Source organism: Abramis brama (genome assembly GCF_963993115.1).
Source record: "Abramis brama genome assembly, chromosome: 3".
NCBI classification, from domain to species: Eukaryota; Metazoa; Chordata; class Actinopteri; order Cypriniformes; family Leuciscidae; genus Abramis; species Abramis brama.
In genome coordinates, this window is record NC_139965.1 from 54702490 (window position 1) to 54725623 (window position 23134).

The window sequence follows — 23134 nt, forward strand, 5'->3', positions numbered from 1 at the left end:
TGGACAAAACAGGATTAAAGTGTTTGCGAAGAGAAATAGGAATGGAGATTTGCATTTATTGCTTAGTGCGAAGCTTTCCGTGATGAACAATAACACTAAATTGACTTCTGAACTAATATTGCTGTGGATTATTTAGCTGCAAGAGAACTACGTAATTATAAACGCATTTGCATTTGATATTAGACACAGAGATTGTTCAGGCTTTTCCCAGAACTCATTTAACACCAGACCATGAACTAAGGAACCTGAAGGTCTTAAATACACAGGACAGCAAACTCAAATACAAACAGGTGTGCTCTAATGAATCATATAATGAACAACCATGGTAACTAATGACTAGTGGGAAGAAACATAGGAAACAGGAAACAACTAAACTGACAACTAAAGCTGAAATTAAATTAAATATACATATTAGATTAAAAAAAACTTAAGCGAAAAATTGAAATTTTGCCTTGGCAACTAACTGAAATAAAATACATTTAAATTTTAATTACTGAAATGACTTACAGTAAACTAAAATGGAAATAAAATAAGATAAAGGTAAATATAAATATTTACTGATAAACACTAAAAACGTACTAATGCTTAAACTGATATTAACATGAAAACTGAAAATATAAAAATAAAAATGTATATATAAATAATACAAAATCTAAACGAGTATATTTGTTAAAATATACTTTTAATGAATATTTTTAAAGTGTGTTCGAATGTGATGTTTTGGGCATTACATGTTTATTGCCAATTATTGAAAATGTATTATAGTTTAAATTTATATTAAATGCAATTAGTTTGTACTTTAGAGTGATTTTTGACCCACTTAAGTTGGACTTAAGAACATCTTTATATGGAATTCATAATGACTTCCATTGACTTTGAGATATTGTTAAAGTGTACTTCTGAATATACTGAAAATCTTGGTATAAATTAAAATATATTTTAATATAATTTCTATTTAAACTTGTATGTCATGCATTTAAATATATTTGTAATTTCACATTTGTAATGAAATTGCAATTTAGATTTAAAGATATTAGCTTGTGTATGTCAAGGAACAAACTGCAATTGAAATTATAATGTAGTACTTTACATGTGATTTAGTATGTTAGTCAACATTTTTAAGATTAGTGTACTTTAAAGCATGACAAACAATTAAAATGTACATTAAAGTAAAACTTTAAATTTGACATTACAACAAAGTGCACTTTTAAAAAGTGTACTTAGTGTGTTAAGAAACAGTCATAAAAGTGTACTCTTTAAGTACACTTAAGTGGCCTTTTACAGGTTTTTTAAAATATATACTTTTAAGATTTGAAGTACACTATAAGTGCACTGCACATTCAATAATATACAATTATCTGCACTTCTTTTTCACAAAGGTCATCCTTTACAGGACATTTTGACTTCCCTCAAGGCCTCCATTAGGAGCAGTTGTGGACCTAAACAAAAGATCACGTGTAAAGCACCTGCTTCTGAGTGTGTGAAGTCCCTAAATGTGTGTCCTTTGAAGGCCACTGTCTTAATTTGGCTGTAATTAGAAACAGCAGGTCATTATTCTCATTAGCCAAAGAGGCATCTGTGTGATGGCATAACAGTGTCTGCCTGCCCAGGGCACATGCTGCTGAGAGCAGTTGGCAGTTAATACTAACAGCACTAACACCAGCAATGCCAGTCTTCTGGATTTACACATTGCACTAGCCAGTATGCTAATCATTTCAGAACTTTTCTGCTTGTCCTGTTGGGCAAAGCTCTGTTTGCTGTAAATTCATATTGTATGCTAACAGGTTTCAGCATTTTGTGGAGGTTCCACGAAACAGATTTTAGTAAATAAATATTAAGCGATGTTATAAGCCTTATTATATGTACACTGATGAGCCAGAACATTATAACCATTCACAGGCAAAGTGAATGTCGTTGAGCATCTCCCAGTCCTAATGAGGTCATGTATTAAGGTCTGGGTAGATTAGATGGGAAGCAAACAATCAGTTCTCATAACCAACGTGTTGGATGCAGGAGAAACGGGCAGGAATAAAGATCTGCGCGACTTTGACAAGGGCCAAATTGTTAAGGCAAGTCGACAGGATCAGAGTTCTTCCGGTCAGCAGTGGTGAGAATTTACCGACAGTTGTCCGAGGAGGGACAAACCACAAACCAGCGACAGGGTGTCCAGGGCTGATTGATGCACGAGGGCAATGAAGGCTATCCCGTCTGTCTGACCCAACAGAAGATCTGCTGTGGCACAAGTCACACACAACTTTAATGATGGTTTCAGGAGGAATGTGTCACAACACATAGCGAACTCTGGTCCTGTAGAGCAACAGTCCAGCAGAGTTCAGCTCCAACCCTGATAAAAACTCATCTTCCTGCAGTGTTGGGGGTAACTCATTACAAGTAACTTGAGTTACGTAATCAGATTACTTTTTCAAGTAACTAGTAAAGTAATGCATTACTTTTTCAATTTACAACAAAATATCTTAAGTTACTTTTTCAAATAAGTAACGCTGTAATTTATTGACATACAGCTCTCCTGTCCTCATGTTGAGAGAAATAAAGTGAGGTGTTGTGTGTGCTGTGTAAACATGATGGTTATTTTAGTTCTAGACGAAATGTGAACATGCATTTACGCATCTCACTTGCACAAAAGCGTTCAGTATTCCTCAAAGTGAATAAAAACAGTAAAATGCAATCTCAGAATTTTACGCAAAACTTTTATAATTAACTATGTATTTAATCTCACTTTATTAACCAATGTCTTTGCTGCTGACCTTTTATGGTCTAATTCAACCATACTAATAAGCAAAAATGACTTTAGATTAGATTTAGAAATAAGAGAGTTGAACTTCCTTCTCCTGTATCCTATTGTTCTTTAATAACAGTTGAAAGGTTTGTTTGAGCGGCGTCCTCTACTGTACAGGCGTACATATGCATTTCCTTCAGCCTTAGGCTTATTCATTTCACTTTTGGTGTGAAAGGGCCTTAACATTTGCCAAAAATAGAACTTTTTTTTGTTGTCATAAATATAAAAATAAAACAATCAAGCCCAGCACAGGTGAGAAAAAGTAATGTAATGCATTACTTTTCATAAAAAGTAACTAAGTAACGCAATTAGTTACTTTTTGGGGGAGTAACGCAATTTTGTAATGCATTACTTTTAAAGGTAACTTTCCCCAACCTTTTCCTGTAGTGTTTTAGTAACCTGTCAGACCTTGTTTAGCTTGTTCAGGTGTGTTTGATTAGGGTTGGAGCAAAACTCTATGTATTGCACTCTGCTGCGTATGGGGCTGAGTGCCTGTGATGACCCCTGACCAGCGTCGAAAGCACCTACAATGGGCATATGAGTGTCAGAGCTGAACGTAGGAGCAGTGGAAGAAGTTCGCCTGGTACGATGAGTCCTGTTCTCTTTTACATTCATGTGGACGTAAATTTAACACATGCCACCTGCCTAAACATTGTTGTAGATCAGGTAGACTCCTTTTTGACACTGTGTTCCCTGGTGGAAGTGATGTGCTGGAACCTAGAGGACCTGAAGGAACTGTTACTAAGTATTGGTACCATATACCACAGGACACCTTCAGGGCTCTTGTAGAGTACATGCCTCGGTGGGTTGGCACTGTTGCACGTGGAGGACTAACAGCATATTAGGCAGGTGGTCATAATGTATTGGCTCATCTGTGTACCTAAACCCTCAATTCTTCAAATACGACATGAAGGGCAGTTAAAAAGATAGTAATACACAATAAATGTTGGAGATAGTGAAGGAGGTTTTATATACAGTTTGTATGTTACATATGTAGAGTAATTAAACAGTTTTCATGAAGATCTAGATTAAAAAACAGAAATAACAGGGGAGAAAAGGGTTTTAAATGTATGCATTGGTGTTACAAGACCGCCCTCTGTTGTCTAAACTGAGCCTTGCAGTGATATAGAAAGTGCAGTGCTTTGTTCACCTATTTTTTCCCCATCATGGAATGAGTTTTAACAATAAAACAAATGCTACTTTAGAAATGTAGGTTTAACATGATGTACACAGCCATGAGAACTCAGTCACATCAGTTGTCTATTTTAAATAAACAGGTGCAGGTCTCCTCATGGACCCTGTAGTTATTCGGCTAATACCTCATGCAGAGTTGAGCATATTGATAATAATATAGATTTATTATTTATTATGTTCTACTCAATTTATCTCTGTAACCCTTCCATTACTACACTGTCGTCTGCACATTTCTACAATGGCGTCAGTAAATCATGTGGGGGAAACATTACTTTTTTGTTGTTCCACTGCTTCAACACTAGAACATAACATTTGTTTTAATGGAATTATGAATGTGTACCTAAAATCTCATGAGTTTTTAATAATATTATGACAAAAAGACAGTTGTGGTTAACCCAGTCAATAATAATTCATAGAGCTGTGCTTATGCTTATGTTTATGGAACACAACATGGATTTTCTCAAATATACCACATCTTGTCTCATACTGCCACTGTGTGGCCATATAGTTTAGTTCTTTTCAGCTGTTAGACAATTCCTTGTTGAAATGAAGTAAATAATTTATTCATTCTTCATTCATTCAGTCATTCTTTTTATTTTACGTTTGACAAAATAACAAGGTTACAGATTTGAATATTGTGCTTTTCCTTTATCCTGTGAGGCTTAGTGTTTGATAGCAGCTAACTTCAATACTTGGTTGGGTTTGTTTATTTATTCATTCATTCATTCATTCATTTATATAATCAGCTTATTAAAGAACAGTCTTTTTATGAGGAAAATACTTTTAAGATAATACAAATCTGTTGCTAATAATCAAATTGCCAACAACAATGGCAAACATATTGGTGAAAACAGTGTCAGAAAACACTCCAGGTCTTCTCACTTCTCACTACACTTCTCACAGACTGTACATTATCCTACACAGCCATGTTTTCATTTGTGAAAAATGAAGTATGGCATCTACCTCGACTAAAGTACATGGACAAACATGTATTTTGGTAATGCTAACCAACATTGACCGTCTGCTGGTCACGTACAGTAACTACTGTGCCACTGTCCGTGGTGCTGAAAAAACTAATTCTACCTCCACCACATATGAATTTCCCTGCACACAGGATTAGCTATTTCATCGCATGTTGATTACCATCTCTGTGACTTTGGTTACTTGAAGTAAGAGGATACAACCCAACCAGAAAGATAATAATGATGCCCCCTCATAGAAACAGCACCACAGATTTGATAGGTAATTCAGTTATCGAGTCTTGTGCTGCGTCCCAATTCGCCTACTTATACTACGCCCTAAAAGTATGTACTCTTTTTGTGAAGAAAAAGTACATACTTTTGAGTGTGTAGCAAAAGAGTAGGCAAGCTTTGGGACATACTACTTTGTCATCTTAACGGACAGATCTGTCGCGTGCATCCTGTCACCGTAAACTGCCCTGTCAATCATTTGGTCACAGTTAAAATCCTCCATTCAATCTAATTTAATTTCCTACAGTTTCGAAGAGAAATGTAGTTGCATGTTCATCTGCCAGTCGTGGGTCTTTCATGCGGAGACTCTCCTCGTGTGTTTGCAATTTGAATATAATGATGCATTTAAAAGTTAATTGCTAAACGTATTTTTACAAAAGTTCACAATGCTGCTGCAGATGCAATATAATGTAGACAACATTGAATAAATACATTTTCGTCAGGTTAGATACTGATAATAATCACTCAACCCCCTTTATCTAAACCATAGACAGTAAAAGATCTAAACCTCTCTACATAACCACCGGACTCACGCGTCCTCCAACACTTTTCACTCGTGTTTGTAGTTCTAACCGAATCCTCGTCCAACGCGCGATGGGTTGTGGGCAATATTAGCCGTTAGAGTGCGCATCGATCTGCACTTCGGATTCTGACCGGAAATAGTAGACCAAAAGTGCAAAGTACTTTGACAAAGGTGAGCTGGCATCTGATAGGCTCTTTTCAAACTAGTGCACTTCAGCGAATAACAGACAGGTGACTCAGGGGCAAAACCAATCAAAACTGGGGCGGGGCATTCAAACCGCGCTTTGACATTCAATCACTGACGCTCGCATTGAATCAGTATCGCTAACGTTTCCTATTTTAGTGAATATAAGTGAGGTGAGCTATGCTCATACTCTGATTTTAAATTGTAATTTTGGCCGCTCCTGAAATGGGTCACACCATTGATATACAGAGCACTGAGCAGTTGAAGTAAATAGAAAACTCAGCTCATACAAGGACACAGTTATTGCATGGACGGAGCAAGAACAATGTAAGTGCCTAAAATGCACTCAGTTCAGTTTAATGGTAAACAGGGACGTCGTTAGGCCTATTTTAGGGGGGCTGAAGCTACCCCAAAATGTTCCTAAGCCCCCCTAAATGATAATAAGAACAACAATTCGAATTATCAATAACCGAATCCTCATTCATATTTAGACGTAACATATGAGATATATCCATCTACAAAAAAATAGCCGAAAAGTCGGAAGTTGGATAGAAGTACAAAGAGTAAGAGCTGCTAACTCTCACGCATTCACTGTGAGACTCACGCGATTGACTTTTCACACGCTCTCACGCCACTCATCCATTTTCTCACGCACAGAAAAATCGCGAAGCAAAGAGGACACGGAGACCGACAGACTAGACAGAGCAGGTTATGATATAAAATAATCTCAACTCTCAGATTCTGTCAATTTTATTACGAAATTCAAACAATAAATACAGTTTTGGCGTTTGTAAATGTGACGTGACAGATCCCTAGCGGCACGTGAACCGATCATCTCTACTAGCTAATAGTAAAAAAACACGAACACTGTTGAAAGATACAGTAGTAGGCTACAACTTACCGAAATGTATATTCCTCATACATAATATCGATCAATCAGTGTTTTTTATAAGCGTGAAGAGGTCAATAACATAGCTGGAGAACAATTATGTCACATTTACCTCAGGAAAGTCATTTAATGAACATAATATAGGCTATAGCACATAGTTGGCAAGAAAAAAAGAGCTATAGAGAGTATTTTGCTAAATATGTGTTCTGTATTACATATTTATTATATTTTTACTTTTATCATTAAATAAAGTTGTTATTATATTAAAAAAAAAAACACATTATATTTAATTTGAGTTATTTTTAACCTTAAACAAATACTACCAGCTGATAGGGCTCTCTGTATTTTTACAGCATTAGGTGATTTTTTTTTCCTTGAGAAAAATTAATGCCCATCTTGTGTACCTAATATTTATCCAAATGAGTGAATATTAAATCAAATCACAAGAATTGAATTGAAATAATAAAAAAGCGTAGCTTACCAGAAATTGTACCATGCACCATAACATTTACATATAATTTTACACTTATGCTAGCCTGAAATGGGCACTTTTTGTGACAGCAACCCTTTCATTTTTTATCAAAGATGTGGCTTAACTTCAGAATTTGAACTAACATCAGTATTCTTATGATTGCTCTGAACATTTCTGACTAAGTTCAACAAACATTAAATTACTTATTCATAAACTTAAAAAAAAATTAATAAAAATGTAGGTGTGACGGGTTTGAGACTAGGGTAACGGGGTTGAAGAGACAAATACAGCTAAACATAGGCCTATACATAGTTGTTTTTTACTCAAATTCACTGTAAGATTTTCTATAAATAAAGTTACAAATACCCTAGGGGCTAAGCCCCCCTGGTCTTTCAATCTTAGTGACGTCCCTGATGGTAAAGCTTGCCCTCTTTAACAATGCAGTTAAACTAAATGTACGAAGCAAACTTTATACGAAACTGAAACAACCTCAACATTAGCAATAAGATGGCATGATTTATCTGTAAATCAGATGCACGTATAAATGTAGTTCGTTACTATAGCAACAGTGGGCTCTAGGCACATTTTCGGTAGAACGAAAAAATAGCATTTTATTTAATGTTAACCCACCCCACTTTATTTTTTTTACTGGTACTTTTATATTAATATATATGCAGTATTCAAGATAGTGTGCACGTTCAGGGAACTGCACTTTGGCATTTTTTAGACACGGGACAGTCTTGCGCACTTACTTCCAGTCGAGTGCACATACTCTCAAGACCGCAAGTGTGGGTATTTGGAAAGGCCCTGCATGTTATTCAGCTGTGGCGATATCTGATGTCCATATAAAGGATATCCTGGAACGTCATTAGTTTGATACTTTTATGAATCTCACTTGTCTACTTTCGTGAGGGCGCCCTCTGGCTTCCTGAAACAAAAATTACATGAGTGTTTAGTGCTCCATATTGCTAACATCACCTTGTTTTGGGTAAAAATAGACAAATAATACTAAAGTACTTTGTAACATAGTAACTTGAGTAGTTTTTCAGCAAACTTCTTATTTTCTCTTACTTGAGTCATATTATTTTGCAGTACTTCTACTTGTAATTGTTCTAAATTATTTATTAAGTAGCAATACTTAAGTACAATTTTTTTGTACTCTTTCCGCCACAATGCAAAAAATGTTGTCATGTTCTCTTGCGTTCGTATTCCTGATGTTAGTGAACGCGATCATGTGAAATGCTTCTGAGAGGTCTTTATACCACATCATTTTGATGACAGACTTTGGCTCAGGCATTTCAGACTGACATCATTCAAGATGTTGCTGTGCAATGCGATTGGTCCGCCTGTTAGTCCAGTTATCCAATCACATGCTCTGCTGATGCAAAGTCATATGAGTTGTTTCGTTGCAACTCCAGGGATTTATTTGGTAAATGTGTTTCCATCGTAGTTCATACGCATGTCTTCCTATAGGATAAAAAAAGTATCAGACTCAAATGAGCGCATTTAGGGCCCTATTTTAACGATCTGAAACGCAAGTGTCAAAGCGCAAAGCGCAAGTAACTTTGTGGGCGGGTCTTGGCGCTGTTGCTATTTTCCCAGCGGGATAAATGACTCTTGCGCCAGGCGCAAATCTAAAATGGGTTGGTCTGAAGTAGCTTCATTATTCATAGGTGTGGTTTGGGCGTATCGTGAAATAAACCAATCAGAGCGACATCTCACATTCCCTTTAAGAGCAGGCGCGCTTTGTTCTAAAGCGGATTCCTATTATAACGGCGGATTTGCCAGGCGCGCGCCAGGAGCGGTTCACAGCCGAGGAGAGCAACGCTCTCGTCAGGGACGTTGGGGATGGAGAAACCCACCCAAATTAACTTCGGTTAAAAAGGCGTATGATAATTTGGGTAAATGTGTAAGCTAGATGTATGCTTTTATAACAAATTGTCTATCTATATTTCTATCTATCTATCTATCTATCTATCTATCTATATATCTATATATCTATCTATCGTAATAATATATGATTTGCAAAAATGAAAACTGCTGCTTCTGTGTAGATGAGAGAATCAAAGTGTATGCGCGTTGTGCACACGCTACATTGATTATGGCCAAGCATGCGCCCTTAAAATAGCATATGAATAACATGCGCAACCCGCCACTGACTTTAAACTATTTTTTCCTGGTTAGTGGCGCAATTGTTTTCTAAACCTGCAAAATAGCATGAAGGAACGTTTGCGCCGGAACACGCCTCCTTTTTTGCGCTGAACCGCCCAGGGAGCGCAAGTTCATTCCCTAGTTTAGCGACGTGCTTTTGTGGAGGGAAAAGCGCGCTTTGCACGGTTGCAAAATAGGAATGATACATGCGTCGGTGTACAAAGTCAATTGCGCTGGGTGCAAGATAGGGCCCTTAGAGTTTATGAGCATCTGGGCGTTTCCATCCAGCTTTTTTTTAAATGCAATATCCCAAAATTCACAAAATAATTAGGTCGATGGAAACATGACTAGTGATTGCTTTATCATTTGGGACTACAGAAAGCTGGTTATTTTAAATGCTTTCAACCTATGGAATGAAGGTTATTAAATATTTGCTTTTCCAAGACGTTTTTCAAGCCCTCTTCCCTTCACCTCTGTACCAAAGGAAGCTGTTCCTGTGTTACTGTACTCAGTTTTATTGAAATCTGTCATAAATCTCAATCAATTTTATACAAATGGGCACTGAAAGAAGATCAAAGCGTGCAGAGTGAGAAAGGTGCCTTCGTTCTGTTTTGCAGTGGAGATCATTTCCACACACTGAGCTTACCAAAGTGGCCAGAAAATTGGCCTTTGATGACGGTTCTCTGTATTGAATTGGCACAGGGTCGCTGGGTTCATGGATGAACAGATGTGTGGGTGGAAGAGAAGGATGGTTTGAGCTCTGCATATGCGTGGGACTTACTGTGTTTAGAGGTTAGCTGAACTCTCGAGGTGCTTCAGGGAAAGCTCATTGTGCTTGGTTGTGTTGACAGGCTTGTGATGGAGATTTATATGAAGTTTTGTGGCACTTTTGATAGGCACTGAGATACCTTAGAAACTCAAATATGATAAATATAAATAAATAAGCCAGTGAATGGTGATAAGCCGGTGAACCCATAAAATGGGTCCCGGGTCTGCTCTGATAGGGTTACAATGCTGAATAAAATGCTGAATAAAAATAAGAAAAAGTCATTGAATATGGCCAAATAAATTAAATAAATAAAATAAAAAGGAGGAGAAAATGTTTCCCATGTTTATTTTTGTAGTTTTTGCTGTTGTTGAAGTCAAAGGCAACAAGCGTTGTGATATTTGGAGCCAAATTAGGCAGATGCCAACATGGACAGCTTGTGTTGTGACATGAACAAACTAAGAGAAGATACAACCTGGTTACATTAAAAACAGATTCACTTACAAAATAAGGGTTGCACCAACCATGCTAATCTTAATAATCTTGCATGCTTGCTTATTTACTTTATATTTTAACTTTACACTTTTTTTTATAAATTGTTTTACTAATTTAGATTATTAATAATTAATCTTAATTAATTACGGAGCCCCTAAAGGGACATGGTGATGGAAAAAATATGAGATGGGAGTAAAAAAAAATCAATGCTTTTGCGTTCCCTAGCAAAAACTTTGGCATTCCCCCGTGAAACTTCGCGTTCGCTCACAAAGAACTCTAAATGTTTGCGAGCAAACACAAAGTTTCTTGGGGGAACGCAAAGGTTTTGTGAAAGAACGCAAAGTGTCTCGGGGGAAAACAAAAGTTTTTACGAGGGAGCGTAAAATTTCTCAGGGGAATGCAAACATTTTGTAAGAGAACGCAAAAGCTTTGAAATATTTTTTCATCAAATTTTTTTCCCACCATCATGTCCCTTTAAGTACTTCGTAATTAATAATAATTTATTATTTGTTAAGATTTTTTTATGTTTTTGAAAGAAGTCTTCTCACCAAGGCTATTTGATCAAAATACAGTAAAAACAGTAATATTGTGAAACATTACTACAATTTCAAAGAACAGTTTTCTATTTATATAATATATTTAAAAATGTAATATATTTCTTTCAAAAATCATTGATTTGAACGAAAATGATCAAAACTACAATAAAAAGATACCACCAGGTTACATTAAAAACAAATTCACTTGAAGTATATGGTTTTGCACCAACCACAATAATCTTGATTTTATATATATATATATATATATATATATATATGAGGACTTCAGATGCAAAAGCCTCTGAGTGCCATCTGAAATTTTCTTCTAAAATGAGCATTTTTATCAAGCTTGTATATTTAAATTCAGTAATTTCACTTTAATGACAATTAATAGATAATTATCATTGCCATTAAAGTGAAATAACTGAACATAAACATACAAGCTTGATAAAAATGATCATTCTAGAAGATAGAATGGGGGGGGGGGGGTGATAAACAATTTTGGTACTGTTTTTGGTCACTACTTGATGTCCAATATAAAATCGCAGTCCTAAAACTGCGTCTCAAAGCACAACCAGTTGAGAACCACTAAAAGACACCAGCAGATTTGAAATGTCAAAGTACTTTAGGCTATAGAAAAAGAACTGAATAACGTTTAAGTGGTTCAAATGTACGTAGCAGATTTCCTTTTGTCAGAAATTAGCTGTCATCTTTCAAATGCAAGAATGAGTAGGAAACGGCTTGAACTGTGTCTCAAAGCAAAGGCTCTTTACGTTTGCAATTTGCACACCCACACATCCTCATTTCAGCACTTTGTGCCGGCTAGTCTCTCATCTTAAAGCGACTGATTAGCAAGACATTCTCATGTGAAACACAGTGTTCTAGATTAATTTTCTTGATGCTCAAGAGCCTTTATTTCTGTTCTCCAGCCCCCGGTTTGAGTTTCCATGGAAGTCAGTGTTGACCTCACGCAGCGTTACTTTCTGAGAAACCCCCGTGTGACACTGCCTCCTCCCGGATTCATGATTAAGCGCGCTCTCGGATGCTCACTACTCTTAAATTACACCTCTTGTGATTGCAAGAAAGCAATTACCACGCCAATACGTCTTTGTTGATTAAGATCAAATTGTTGTTTACACCGCAATCTCCAAAAAAACACGATTAATGTGTTTTTCAGAGAAGTCACTTCACTTTAGCAGCAGCCCACCAATTTTCTAGTCGCTGTGCTTTTTTGCATTTCTCACAGGAGAAATATGAGTTCTACCGAAGGGTGTGTGCCGTTGAAAAGACTTATTATTATTCATTAGTCTCTGTCGTTTTAATGAGCGCCGGCTTCGCTTGCTCCAGCGCCAGCGAGCGAACAGAACTCAGAATCGACAGCAACACTCAGTCGTTCTCGGGCAGCAACAGCTAGTGCTCAGTTCACACTGTGCCCTTTTCTCCTCCTCCTCCTCCTTGTTCTGCTCCCCTCCCGCTCTTCCTCGTTTCCTGCGAAGAAGTGTCTGTTGAAAGAGTGGGGGCATGGCAGCGGAGCAAACGACGAGAACTCGCTGAAAGCACAGAGAGCTTAATTAAACTGCTGCTCAACTGTGCCAAAGTGGAGCAGCTTGGAGGCATTGGTTCGAAAGACTCAAAATCTCCACCGGTTCATCTGAAACTGGTGAGGCTGCTGGAGACATCTTTGAGAAGCTCCACGTCCACGACTGAATTATAAAGCAGGACTCGAACTGCACTTGAGGAGAGCTACAGTTGTTCCAGGAGAACTCTGAAGAGAAACATCCACGACTGGATTTCTGAAGCGCTGAGAGGGGGCAACATGGGCGCTTTGATGGTGGTGTTTTCACTTCAAACCAAACAAAGGAGAAAAAGGACAGGTAGGCGGTAAAGAGCACTTTTATTATGTGACGACAAGTCACAAATGCTGAATAGTTTTGCAACAGATACTTGTTAAATTAGACAGAGAGATGCTGTAAAGTGGGGTTCAAATGTCTAAGGATTTAAATTAGTTTAAACCTGGAAAAGAGAAAGTTTCAAGATTTTGAAAAATGCGATTAATCAGACTTCCATTGAAGCTCAAGATGCTCGTTGGATCATCTTAAAGGGTTAGTTCACCCAAAAATTTAAATTCTGTCCTTAATTACTCACTCTCATGTCGTTCCAAACCTGTACGACTTTTTGAAGCGTCAAAGTGGTAGTTGTGTAGCTGTCAGTGGAGGGACAGAAAGATCTCAGATTTCCTCAAAAAGATCTTCATTTGTGTTCTGAAGATGAACAAAAGTCTCACGGGTTTGGGACGACAAGAGGGTGGGTAATTAATGACATAATTTTCATTTTTGAACTATCACTTTAAATCATGCTGGAGAACATGATCATCAGGTTTTACACGCTTGTGCATCTTGTGCTGCTGCCATTCAATTATTACCAAATAATAAGACAATGTCGGGTCAGTTTTTGTGATGTAACAATTAACAACACTTTGTAATAAGGTCCCATTAGTTAATGTAAGATGAAGCATTAATTAACTAACATTGAGCAATACATTTGTTACAGTATTTATGAATCTTTGTTAACGTTAGTTAATAAAAATACAACTGTTAATTGTTAATTCATATCAGCTCAGGTCTATTAACAAATATTAACAGATACAATTTTTGATTTTAACTATGTATTAGAAAAAGGTGAGATTGATCGATGCTTTAGAAGTATTTTTCATTGTTACTTCATGTTCACTAACAACAAATGTTAACAAGGGCAACCTTACTGTAAAGTGTTATACCTAATATTCTGATTTTTTTAACAAATGTATAACATTTTCAAAAGAATTTTCACTAGTCCTCTAAGAGCTTTTAACCCTCACTGTGAATGGTATTTTCAAATATCTTTTTTTTTTTTTTTTTTTTTTATAAGATAGCTTACGTATTCTTCCTCCGGTGGGTGTTTTTTGTCTTTCGCCTTGAGAAAAGAGTACACTGACACACAGTGATGATTCATGGTTTTATGCTTCTTTGTTGTGTGGCCAAAGGACTCCAAATGGAGGGTTTCTCAGAAATGGTGTACAAGGGGCTTTTACAAAGAAGAACAGAGGATTGCTTATATAATAAACAGACAGAGGAAATATTACTTAATTACTGAAGGCTTATCTTTATTTCTGCAGTTTACTCTGAACAAATTTTGGTGTATGATTTATAAATTTCACTTGGCTAGTAAATTTCACAAATAATTACGCAGAGACGACATTACACATTGGATTAAACATGACATTGTGAAGTAGAATGACTGAAATTTTCTCTTTGTTTACTTACAAAATATTCTTTTACAGTGTATTCTTTCATTTTTCAATGTGTATAAGCACCTTCAAAATTCTAAATTCAAAGGCATGAGGACAAACGCTCTCCTGTGTTAACTTAGTGAATGGACCATTAGTGATGTGGTGCTTGATTTTATAGGAACTCTTTATGGAATATCTACCAGGCCATCAGGCTGTGAAATTAAATCTCATTCACCTTCCACATAATCCACATAAATCTGACATCTCACACTCCTTCATGCACTGTGGTCTCATTTCAGTGGAGTTTAGGATTGTGCTTTTACCCAAAAAGATCTTGAAGGTTCTTTCACTGTTTTTCACCAGAACCAGCAAATCGGCACTGTCATAATGTCCTCTTTACTATCTCTTATCTCTCTGTTAAATCTGGTTCATGCCTGTAATGATTAAGGTTAGTCATTCGTACATTTACATAATGCGAAGTAGTAAAAAGGGTGAAAATAGCTGCAAGTTTCTAAAATGCACACCGTCCTGATTACCTTATTTACTGCATCCCAGCTAATCGGGCAGATATTTCGTTTTGTTTGATATCTCTTACATGAAACTGCATGTGTGCCATAGAACGTTCCTGATTAATGTGTACCGGAACATAGTTTCAGCGCAACTGTATCATAACATTTCATCATCGTAGAGAGAGAACACATAAGTACATGACAGTTTTATGTTGTTGCGTGTGGTTCATGAGACCAACTGTACCGACTGTTTTTACACAGTGGGTGTAGTAATAGTTTTGGCAAGAATCTTTTTTTTTTTTCTTTTTTTTTCATTTAAATGTACATATTTGCCATATGTGTAAATAAGTGTACCATTAACATAAATGTACCATTAACTCAGGTATCACTCTTAGAAGAAAAGGTTTTATATAGAACCTTAAAGGGTTCTGTCTGGCACTTCATGTATTGAACCTTTAGGGATTTCAATCATGGGATCATTTAATGGATTTCACAAGTTCACTCTTAGATATAAATAAATAGAATTAAGGTTATGCGTATTTGGCGTGCTGTCCGAGGGGAGGGCTCCGAGCTCAGAATATGGCCCGAACCCAGAGTACTCCCCCATCCCGGGCTGGGATAGGAATAGAAGTGAAGAGATGGGGTGGAGGGATGCTGTAAAACTCATGGAACAGAGGTAACTTTGCTGTATATATATACCTCTTATCTTGTTAATTGAGTTGATTAACTGAATGTGCTCCTCCCATGTTAATTAAGTTAATTTTCTGCTCAGTAACTCTTAGAAGAAAAGGTTCTACATAGAACCTTAAAAGGGTTCGTTCTGGCACTTCATATATTGAACCTTTCGGGGTTTCCATCATGGGATCATTTTATGGATTTAGTTTTAATTAATTTTGTTTCAATTTTAATTTTAATAAAATGTTATGATTTAACACATTATCACTGGAATAAAATTGAAATAACCCATTAAACATTAAAGTATTATGCAATAATTTAAGACATTTCTCCTTATATAGAACATTTTTGGCTTAAAGTGTTCTTTAAAGGTTCTTTAACATATAAAAGGCCGTATCATACACCCAGCGCAATGCAGCGCCAGGCCCGACGCAGTTATCATTTTCACGTCCTGCGCTACGCTGTATGTGCCCATCTGTTCGCCCATGGGCGTGCTGGTCTGAAAATGAGGTGTGTTCAGGCGCATTGCTATTTTGGGGCAACTGAAATAGACTGCGCCATTGACCAACAAAAAACAGTTTTTTTGCACGTTACGCCCAAAACACACCCATTACTCATTAAGAGTATAGGTACCCTTTTAGACCATGCACACCAACCATTTTAGGCCAGTGTTAATTTTGGCAGCCATTTTTGATTTGGTCTTAGTCTTCATCTTCAGATGAAAATGCGTATTGGTCTTAGTCACATTTTAGTCATTTTGTCTTTCATAGTTTTAGTCTAGTTTTAGTTGATAAAGTCTTTGCATTTTTTGTCAACTTTTAGTAATTACTTTTAGTCAAACTGCAGTTACCGACTTTAATTTTGGTAGCTATTTTATATGTAGTCTCTTTAGACAGAAAATGTCATTATAATTATTCTCTCTAGGCCTAATTCAATTAAGCTTATAAGAAATTTGAATCAAGGTAACAGGCAGTATTGACACTGCACTCTTTAACAGAAGCACTTGTGCAATTCTACATATCCCTTTTCCTTAGTTCAGTGGTTCTCTAATTTTTTAGAGTGCCATACCCCCTGGGACCCCCCTCTCTTCCACTTAGACTGCAGTCACACCTTTTCCATTAAGGGACAATATTTGCCCCCTTTAACCGATTTTTCGCGATTACTCATGATTACTTGCCACTGCCGGCAGATTTGAAATAATACAGCCACCATAGGAGTTAAAACGCCCTCGGAATGGGAGGGGCTAGAAAGTAATATTCAGTTGGTAGTCATATACAATTTCACCGCTAGATGGGAGAGAATCATACACAGTTTAGCTTTAATGTATTTCTATTGTTGTTTTTTGCAGTTTTACACCGCTTCCATTAAATGCACTTCAAGTCAACTCTGTCTTAGGTACTTTTTGGAGGAGTGTTAAGCTTACTGCATAGCTATGTATCCGTACACATAGTGAGGGCAGTAAATGTGCAGTAGCGAGTGAGCGTTGATAATGTTTCCTATGCAATGATGTTATCCAATCATAACAGTGGCCGTTTACTGAAAAGCCTTAAAGGAGCTGCCCCTTAAAAACAGATCATTTCAGACAGATGGTCAGAATGAGGGCTGAAAACAAGAGTTTTTCTGCATATATAACTTTATTAACATTATAAGTGAACCTCAAGGAACATATTAAAATAATAGAAAAATCCATATCCCAATCGCGTTTGACCCCAGAAGCGTTATGAAAATCAGAACAACAAATCATAACACCACTGACCTACTGCTGACCATTGAAATGATTTTGCTGTTACGCTTTTGCAGGTCCAAATGTTTTATTTGGATGTCCAGGTAAAATTCTGAAACGCTGTTCTGATATTCCTACAGTGAAAACCTGCATGTCATTTTTCTTCGTAGTTTGAGCTGCTTGGACTTAGGTTGGCGACTTTAGGCTTAAGTTTTTCAGTCTATCCCATCATAGACATACAGATGTAAACATAGGACAACATGTACTGGAATTTATCATAATATTTTAGATGAAAAAATGTCCGTAATTGAATGTACTTGAAACACAATATAGTTACAGCATTAAACTGACGATTGTTTTCCAAGTACACCACTGCTTAGATAAGCAAGTTCTCTCCAGCTTTGGGATATGAAGGTCGAAGAGTAGTGGGTAACTTCGCAGCAGCTATATCTATGGAGATAGTTATATTTAGTGTCTCATTCCCAACCTATATTTTATGGATGGTTTGTGGAACAGGTTGGGAATAAAATGAATGGGCAGCCGTGGTCCTTCTAGTGGGCAATATATCATAAAGAAGACAGTTTTGTGCATTGTAAGCAGAAATTAGAGGAACCCAGATTCCCACACTGAGAGCTGAGCAGTCTGTTTGGAGTTTATTTTAACTGTGTCTAGCTTGTTATTGTGGAGGAATTTGAATGCTAGGAGTATGTTGTATGATTTATTACACGAACAACAAAATACTTAAAGGTACCATGCTTTTAGTATGATCTATACATTGCAAAGGAGGTGTATCTAAGGCGACATATATACCACAAAGAGGTTCATTTACAAATGTTCTACATGAAACAATGATGCCCTTGAGGAAAAGAAGTACACGTCACTTTCATGATACTTTAATTTTGATCACTCCGGTCCAGCTCCACTCCAGGATTTCCATGTCCCTCTCATCCCTCTCTCCACACTCACTGGTGAGAGAAATCCTGAGGGGTGAAGGTTTTTCTGTTTTTCTTTGGTTGGCATGGCCCTAATAGACCCTTCTGTAGATGCCGCAAAAAAAAGATTTAATTTTTTGTAATCAATATTTAAATGACAAAAAAACTCTTATTTTAGTAGATGTTTCACCAGTAATGATGTAATTCTCCAGCAACTCCAGAGAGGGTAGTCAATAGATATGTATACATCGATGCCACATTTGACCGCTCCAGACACGTCGGCGTGCTCGTCATCTTGGAATAATCAAATTGTTGTTACTCACAGTAATCAATGCAACAACATTGCGCAGCTTCTGGTTGTAAAACCGGCAATTTAAATTCCAGAAGAAATGGGATAACTTTTCTCAGGTGAGAATGTGTTGGTTTGCGTTTTTATATGTACTAACTCAATTTACAGGTTTTAACTATGGTACCGTTTTTGCGTTTAATATGGTAACTTTTTTATTTCGTGTTAGCTGATGCCTGTGTTTTGTTGTATTGTGTTAGTTTAGCAAAATAATCTGCTAAAGTAGACATACGAATGACGACGACTTACATATTGCGGCCCATAGAAACAGCTGGTATTGATGCATCTATTTCTATATATGACCTGAACAAACTGTTAATTTAGTATTAAAGCCTAGCGGGGCAGCATTAAATTAACTTCCCTTATGCTTCTCTGAAATCTTAAGTGTCTATAAACATAATTATATGTAAAAGCATGGCAATTATTTGAGACCAGACTTTATGAAAGCCCTTCATTTTTCCATTTTTTGGTCCCCGTTTGTTTGAAACAAAATGGCAGCGGTCCCCTGTGACATTTTCCATAGCAAATTTTTTATATTTCAGAGTATTAATCAGTTTCAGAAGGGCTTTTGTGTGCGTGCTTCTATGAGAGTGACTCATGAGCATGAAGTCCATGTGACGAGTGTGTTTGCATGTGTCCACTTGTGAGGAGTATTTCAGTCCTCAGTGTCCCGGTGTAAGTGTGTATCCAGAGGGCTTTGATGATTGTGCCTGCTTTGCTTTCAGAGACATTGAACAGACGGCTTTCCAGCCACTCCAGTCCCACTCAAATGCTTGCCATTTATTTAGGAGCCTGCCAGTCCGCCATCACAAGAGCTTCTATTCAACCAGCGCCGCTCTGACAAAAGCCTTCTTCACCATCCCAATACATTAGGGGGAATATACTTGTGCTTTTGAAGTGCACTAAGAGGACACAGTCCTACTTCATCCTGATCAAGCGCTGGAAAATTCTTTGATTATGAAGTCCACTCCAGAAGAGCTTGCGTGTTTGTGTGCCATCATACATTGCAGAAGGATCCGGTCTCAGCTTCATCAGGGGACACGGGCTGTTCTCTCACTGTGTTTGCTAATTGATTTTGTGTTTTCTTGTTGTCTGTGGGGGAGTGAATGTGCTGTGCTTCTCGCTCCTTCAGTCTTGGCCCTTCTGGTGTTTACACATATGAACAGGGCAAACAGAAGGAACACGATTCCAAACTCACCGCCGGGAGAGCAGCTGTCACTAGGAGCGGGCGGTGGTGCTACACATGAATCTCCGTATTCACGCAGACTTACGCAGTCAAACATGTTACCAAGAGTCAAATTAACATGTTGCAAGCCACGATGACCTGTGGAAAAGATGTAATCACATCCAGTTTACAACCACACCCAATCCAAAAAGAAAATACTAAAAGGGATTTATTCAATTTACAAATTGTGTGTCACTGCAAACTTGTCACTTAATGCCTGGTTAGGACACAGCGTAAGAGTTTCTCCTCTGTGTTGTTAAAATGAGGCAACACCTGTTCAGTATGACCAATGATTTCTTAATAGCCTGCACCTGTTAAAACTCAGCAAATCCTTAAGCTGGCCACACACTTGAAGTTTTTAAGCCTGATTTTGGGCTTGATTTGCAACCCCCAATGATCTGGGGTGTGTGGCCCGATTCCAGACTTCTCGCAATCGACTTTTTGTCCAAAAAATCCTCAATTGTGTGGTGTCATTAGGCACGTTTCCATTACAGATTTGCGCCAAACTTTTGCAATTTTTTTTTCTATATGTCGACAAAAAACTTTAGCAGAATGACGGCGTTTCCATTAACCGATGTTATGCGACTAAAACTTCATTTTTTCCTCTCGCGATAAGTAAAATCATTCCAAAAACCATTGCAACGGACGTTGGTAGGATTATGTACTATATCCCAGCCACTGCACTAGCCATTATTATTAATCAAAGGAGACGTATGTGTGTTTCCAAGTATTAATGGCAAGGAACAACCCTTATTATACTTGTGAGCGGCACATATGAGGTGTTTCTGGGTGTTTCTCCCTCATTTCTGCTTCGAGGTCTTGATTGTGGCATTTATTTGAGGTTTAGAATCCATTATTCCTGTAATTATTTTGTCTTATATGAATTTAACAAAGAACTCTGTCTCGTATTCTGTCCAAACACACCGCGCCATCTACGTCAGCTGACCTGTAAATGCGCAAAAACTGTTTCCATTGCAGTTTTGCGAAATATTTCTTTTTCGAATTGGCTGAAAAACCTCATGCGAGCGTAAAAACTTTTTTGCGATAAATGTGAGTTTTTGCGAAATTGACGTGTTTCCATTGGGCGTATTTTCAATTCGCAATTTCAATTTGCACAATTTGAAGGGTAATGGAAACGCGGCTATTATTACGATTATTTTATTGCTCCCGATCGCGTCAGAGCTCACACAATCATGCCACAAAAGTGGAGTATTGAGAAAGAAGATCACTCATATTATTTTTTCTCCTTTGTTTTTACTCCTGTTAAACAAAACTGAGTTGTTGACAATGTTGACAGAACAGCTGACAATGTTGATCGTCCTCCATTTGTTTTTTTTCTCAAGTCCCGTTTGATCTCGTGAGTCTCTGTGAGATTTCGTCTTACTCTGAAAATGTTACTACAATCGACAGGTGTGTGGTTTTGCGGTCCGGACGAATCTTCTAGTGTGTGCATTCGGAGGATTATAAGTATCCCACAGTTTTAAAATCGGTTAAGATTTGAAAATTGTCTAGTGTGTCCCAGGCCTTAGGCAGCCTTTGTAAAGTGTTATCATAGTACTAAATGAATACCACATTCATGTATCATGGTATTTTCGTAGCATTCCGAGGCACTTCAAAGAATACCATAGGCATATTTTACCTTTTTTGGGTAATGGGTAATGAATTTAACTATTATGATTTTTTTTAATCATTCTGGCTCCATGAACAATTCTTTTGAATTTGAGAAAGAAATATCATTTCAATAACACTATTAAAACAACAAAACACTAAAATATTTGTATTTTTGTAATAAAAAGTAATATTTTTGTATTTTCTATATATAGTGTTCAATCTAGTTTTAGTAATTTTGTTTTGTGCTTTTGATTTTTATTTGTTTTGGATTTTTCAAAATATTTTTAGATAGCTCTTATTTATTTTTATTTCAATTTTAATTTTAGTAATGTAATGACTTCCACATAAATATATTTCAGTTGGTTGCCATATATTATTATTTTTTTTAATTTATATTTTTAGTTTTAGGTTCAAATGTGCAGAAATCGATTTCTGAGAAATCACATATTTGAGATCATCAAAACAAACACGCCCCTACACAAAAGGATCACACCCCTATCTTGATAGCTCCGCCCCCAAATTCACGACCACTCTATGCAACACAGGAACCTCCCCCCTAATGAGTGTAACCCTTACTGCTGATTGGCTACAAGTGTGTTTTGGCGCTCTGTCTGATCCACTTTCAACAGTGTTTCTCAGAAATCGCTTACTGCAACTTTAATTATCAACACATTTCATTCATTACTTTAAGAACAATATGCTGTAACACATCATCAGTTATATGTATTCTGACATGGTAAAATTCATGACTTGCAGCTCAGTTCATCAACTGATAAACGTCTTTTGCTAAGGGATCAAACCTCACTGGTCGCACTGTATGTTTTTGATTTAAAAAATAAACCTGATCATTCACTCAGGAATTGGACTTCACTGGTCATTCTTGGTTTTTGATTCCATACTAAATGAATAAAAATTTTGGTATCAGACGTTGAGCTATATGTTTTTGATTCACTAAAAGAACAGGCTCATAAGAGCCATTAGCTTTAGAATCAGACAGTGGTGGCACTTTATTGATGATTTCAGATGAATATTAATATAGGCGTAGTGAACACTTTCAGATTGCTGTTATTTTATGTTCCATCCACATCGGTGGAAAACTGCACATGTGAGCGCCATTAACGGAAACCAAATATCATGAAAATCATTCTATTCTGGTATTTTATTTAAATGGTTCTCGGTTTCCTTGTCATGATCCCTTTACCTTCTAACTGTATTTTTTTTTCTAGCTTGCATAACTCTGAAGGTATTGACTTAATTTATCGTAACCGTACCTCTTGTATATATGTTAATGAAGTGGATTAAGAATGTTGTGGTCTAGAGAAGTGATTAAATTAGCATTTAAATTGGGTTGTGCTTAAAGACAAAAGCCATTTTAGTGCTTTGGTTTAAAGCCTGTGTTAATTCAATCTTTTCTTTCCCATGTGACTTTCAAATGTATTTCGTTTTAGAATGAAACATGGCTATTCATAGAGTTCAGATAGAGGTCTTTTAATGATATGTTTGGCTCTGGATTAACGACTGTAATCTCGCTAAAGCGTCCGATCATGTACATATAGAGGGACTTGGGGGGGCTTTCACACTGGGCACGT

The 23134-nt window shown here is 37.0% G+C and overlaps 1 protein-coding gene across 5 annotated transcripts in view; it reads left to right on the forward strand.

Annotated features, from left to right (window-relative positions):
- kcnip4a (potassium voltage-gated channel interacting protein 4a) overlaps positions 1–23134 on the forward strand; it is a 199151-nt gene that overhangs the window by 96342 nt on the left and 79675 nt on the right. Inside the window, exon 1 of one of the 5 annotated variants that reach the window (XM_084109432.1) lies at positions 12932–13130. The exons of the other annotated variants lie outside the window; for them this stretch is intronic. Coding sequence (XP_083965558.1) covers positions 13073–13130 — 58 coding nt within the window. The 5' untranslated portion in view covers positions 12932–13072. Of the gene's footprint in view, positions 1–12931; positions 13131–23134 lie in introns of those variants that run through there. 5 annotated transcript variants of the gene reach the window in all.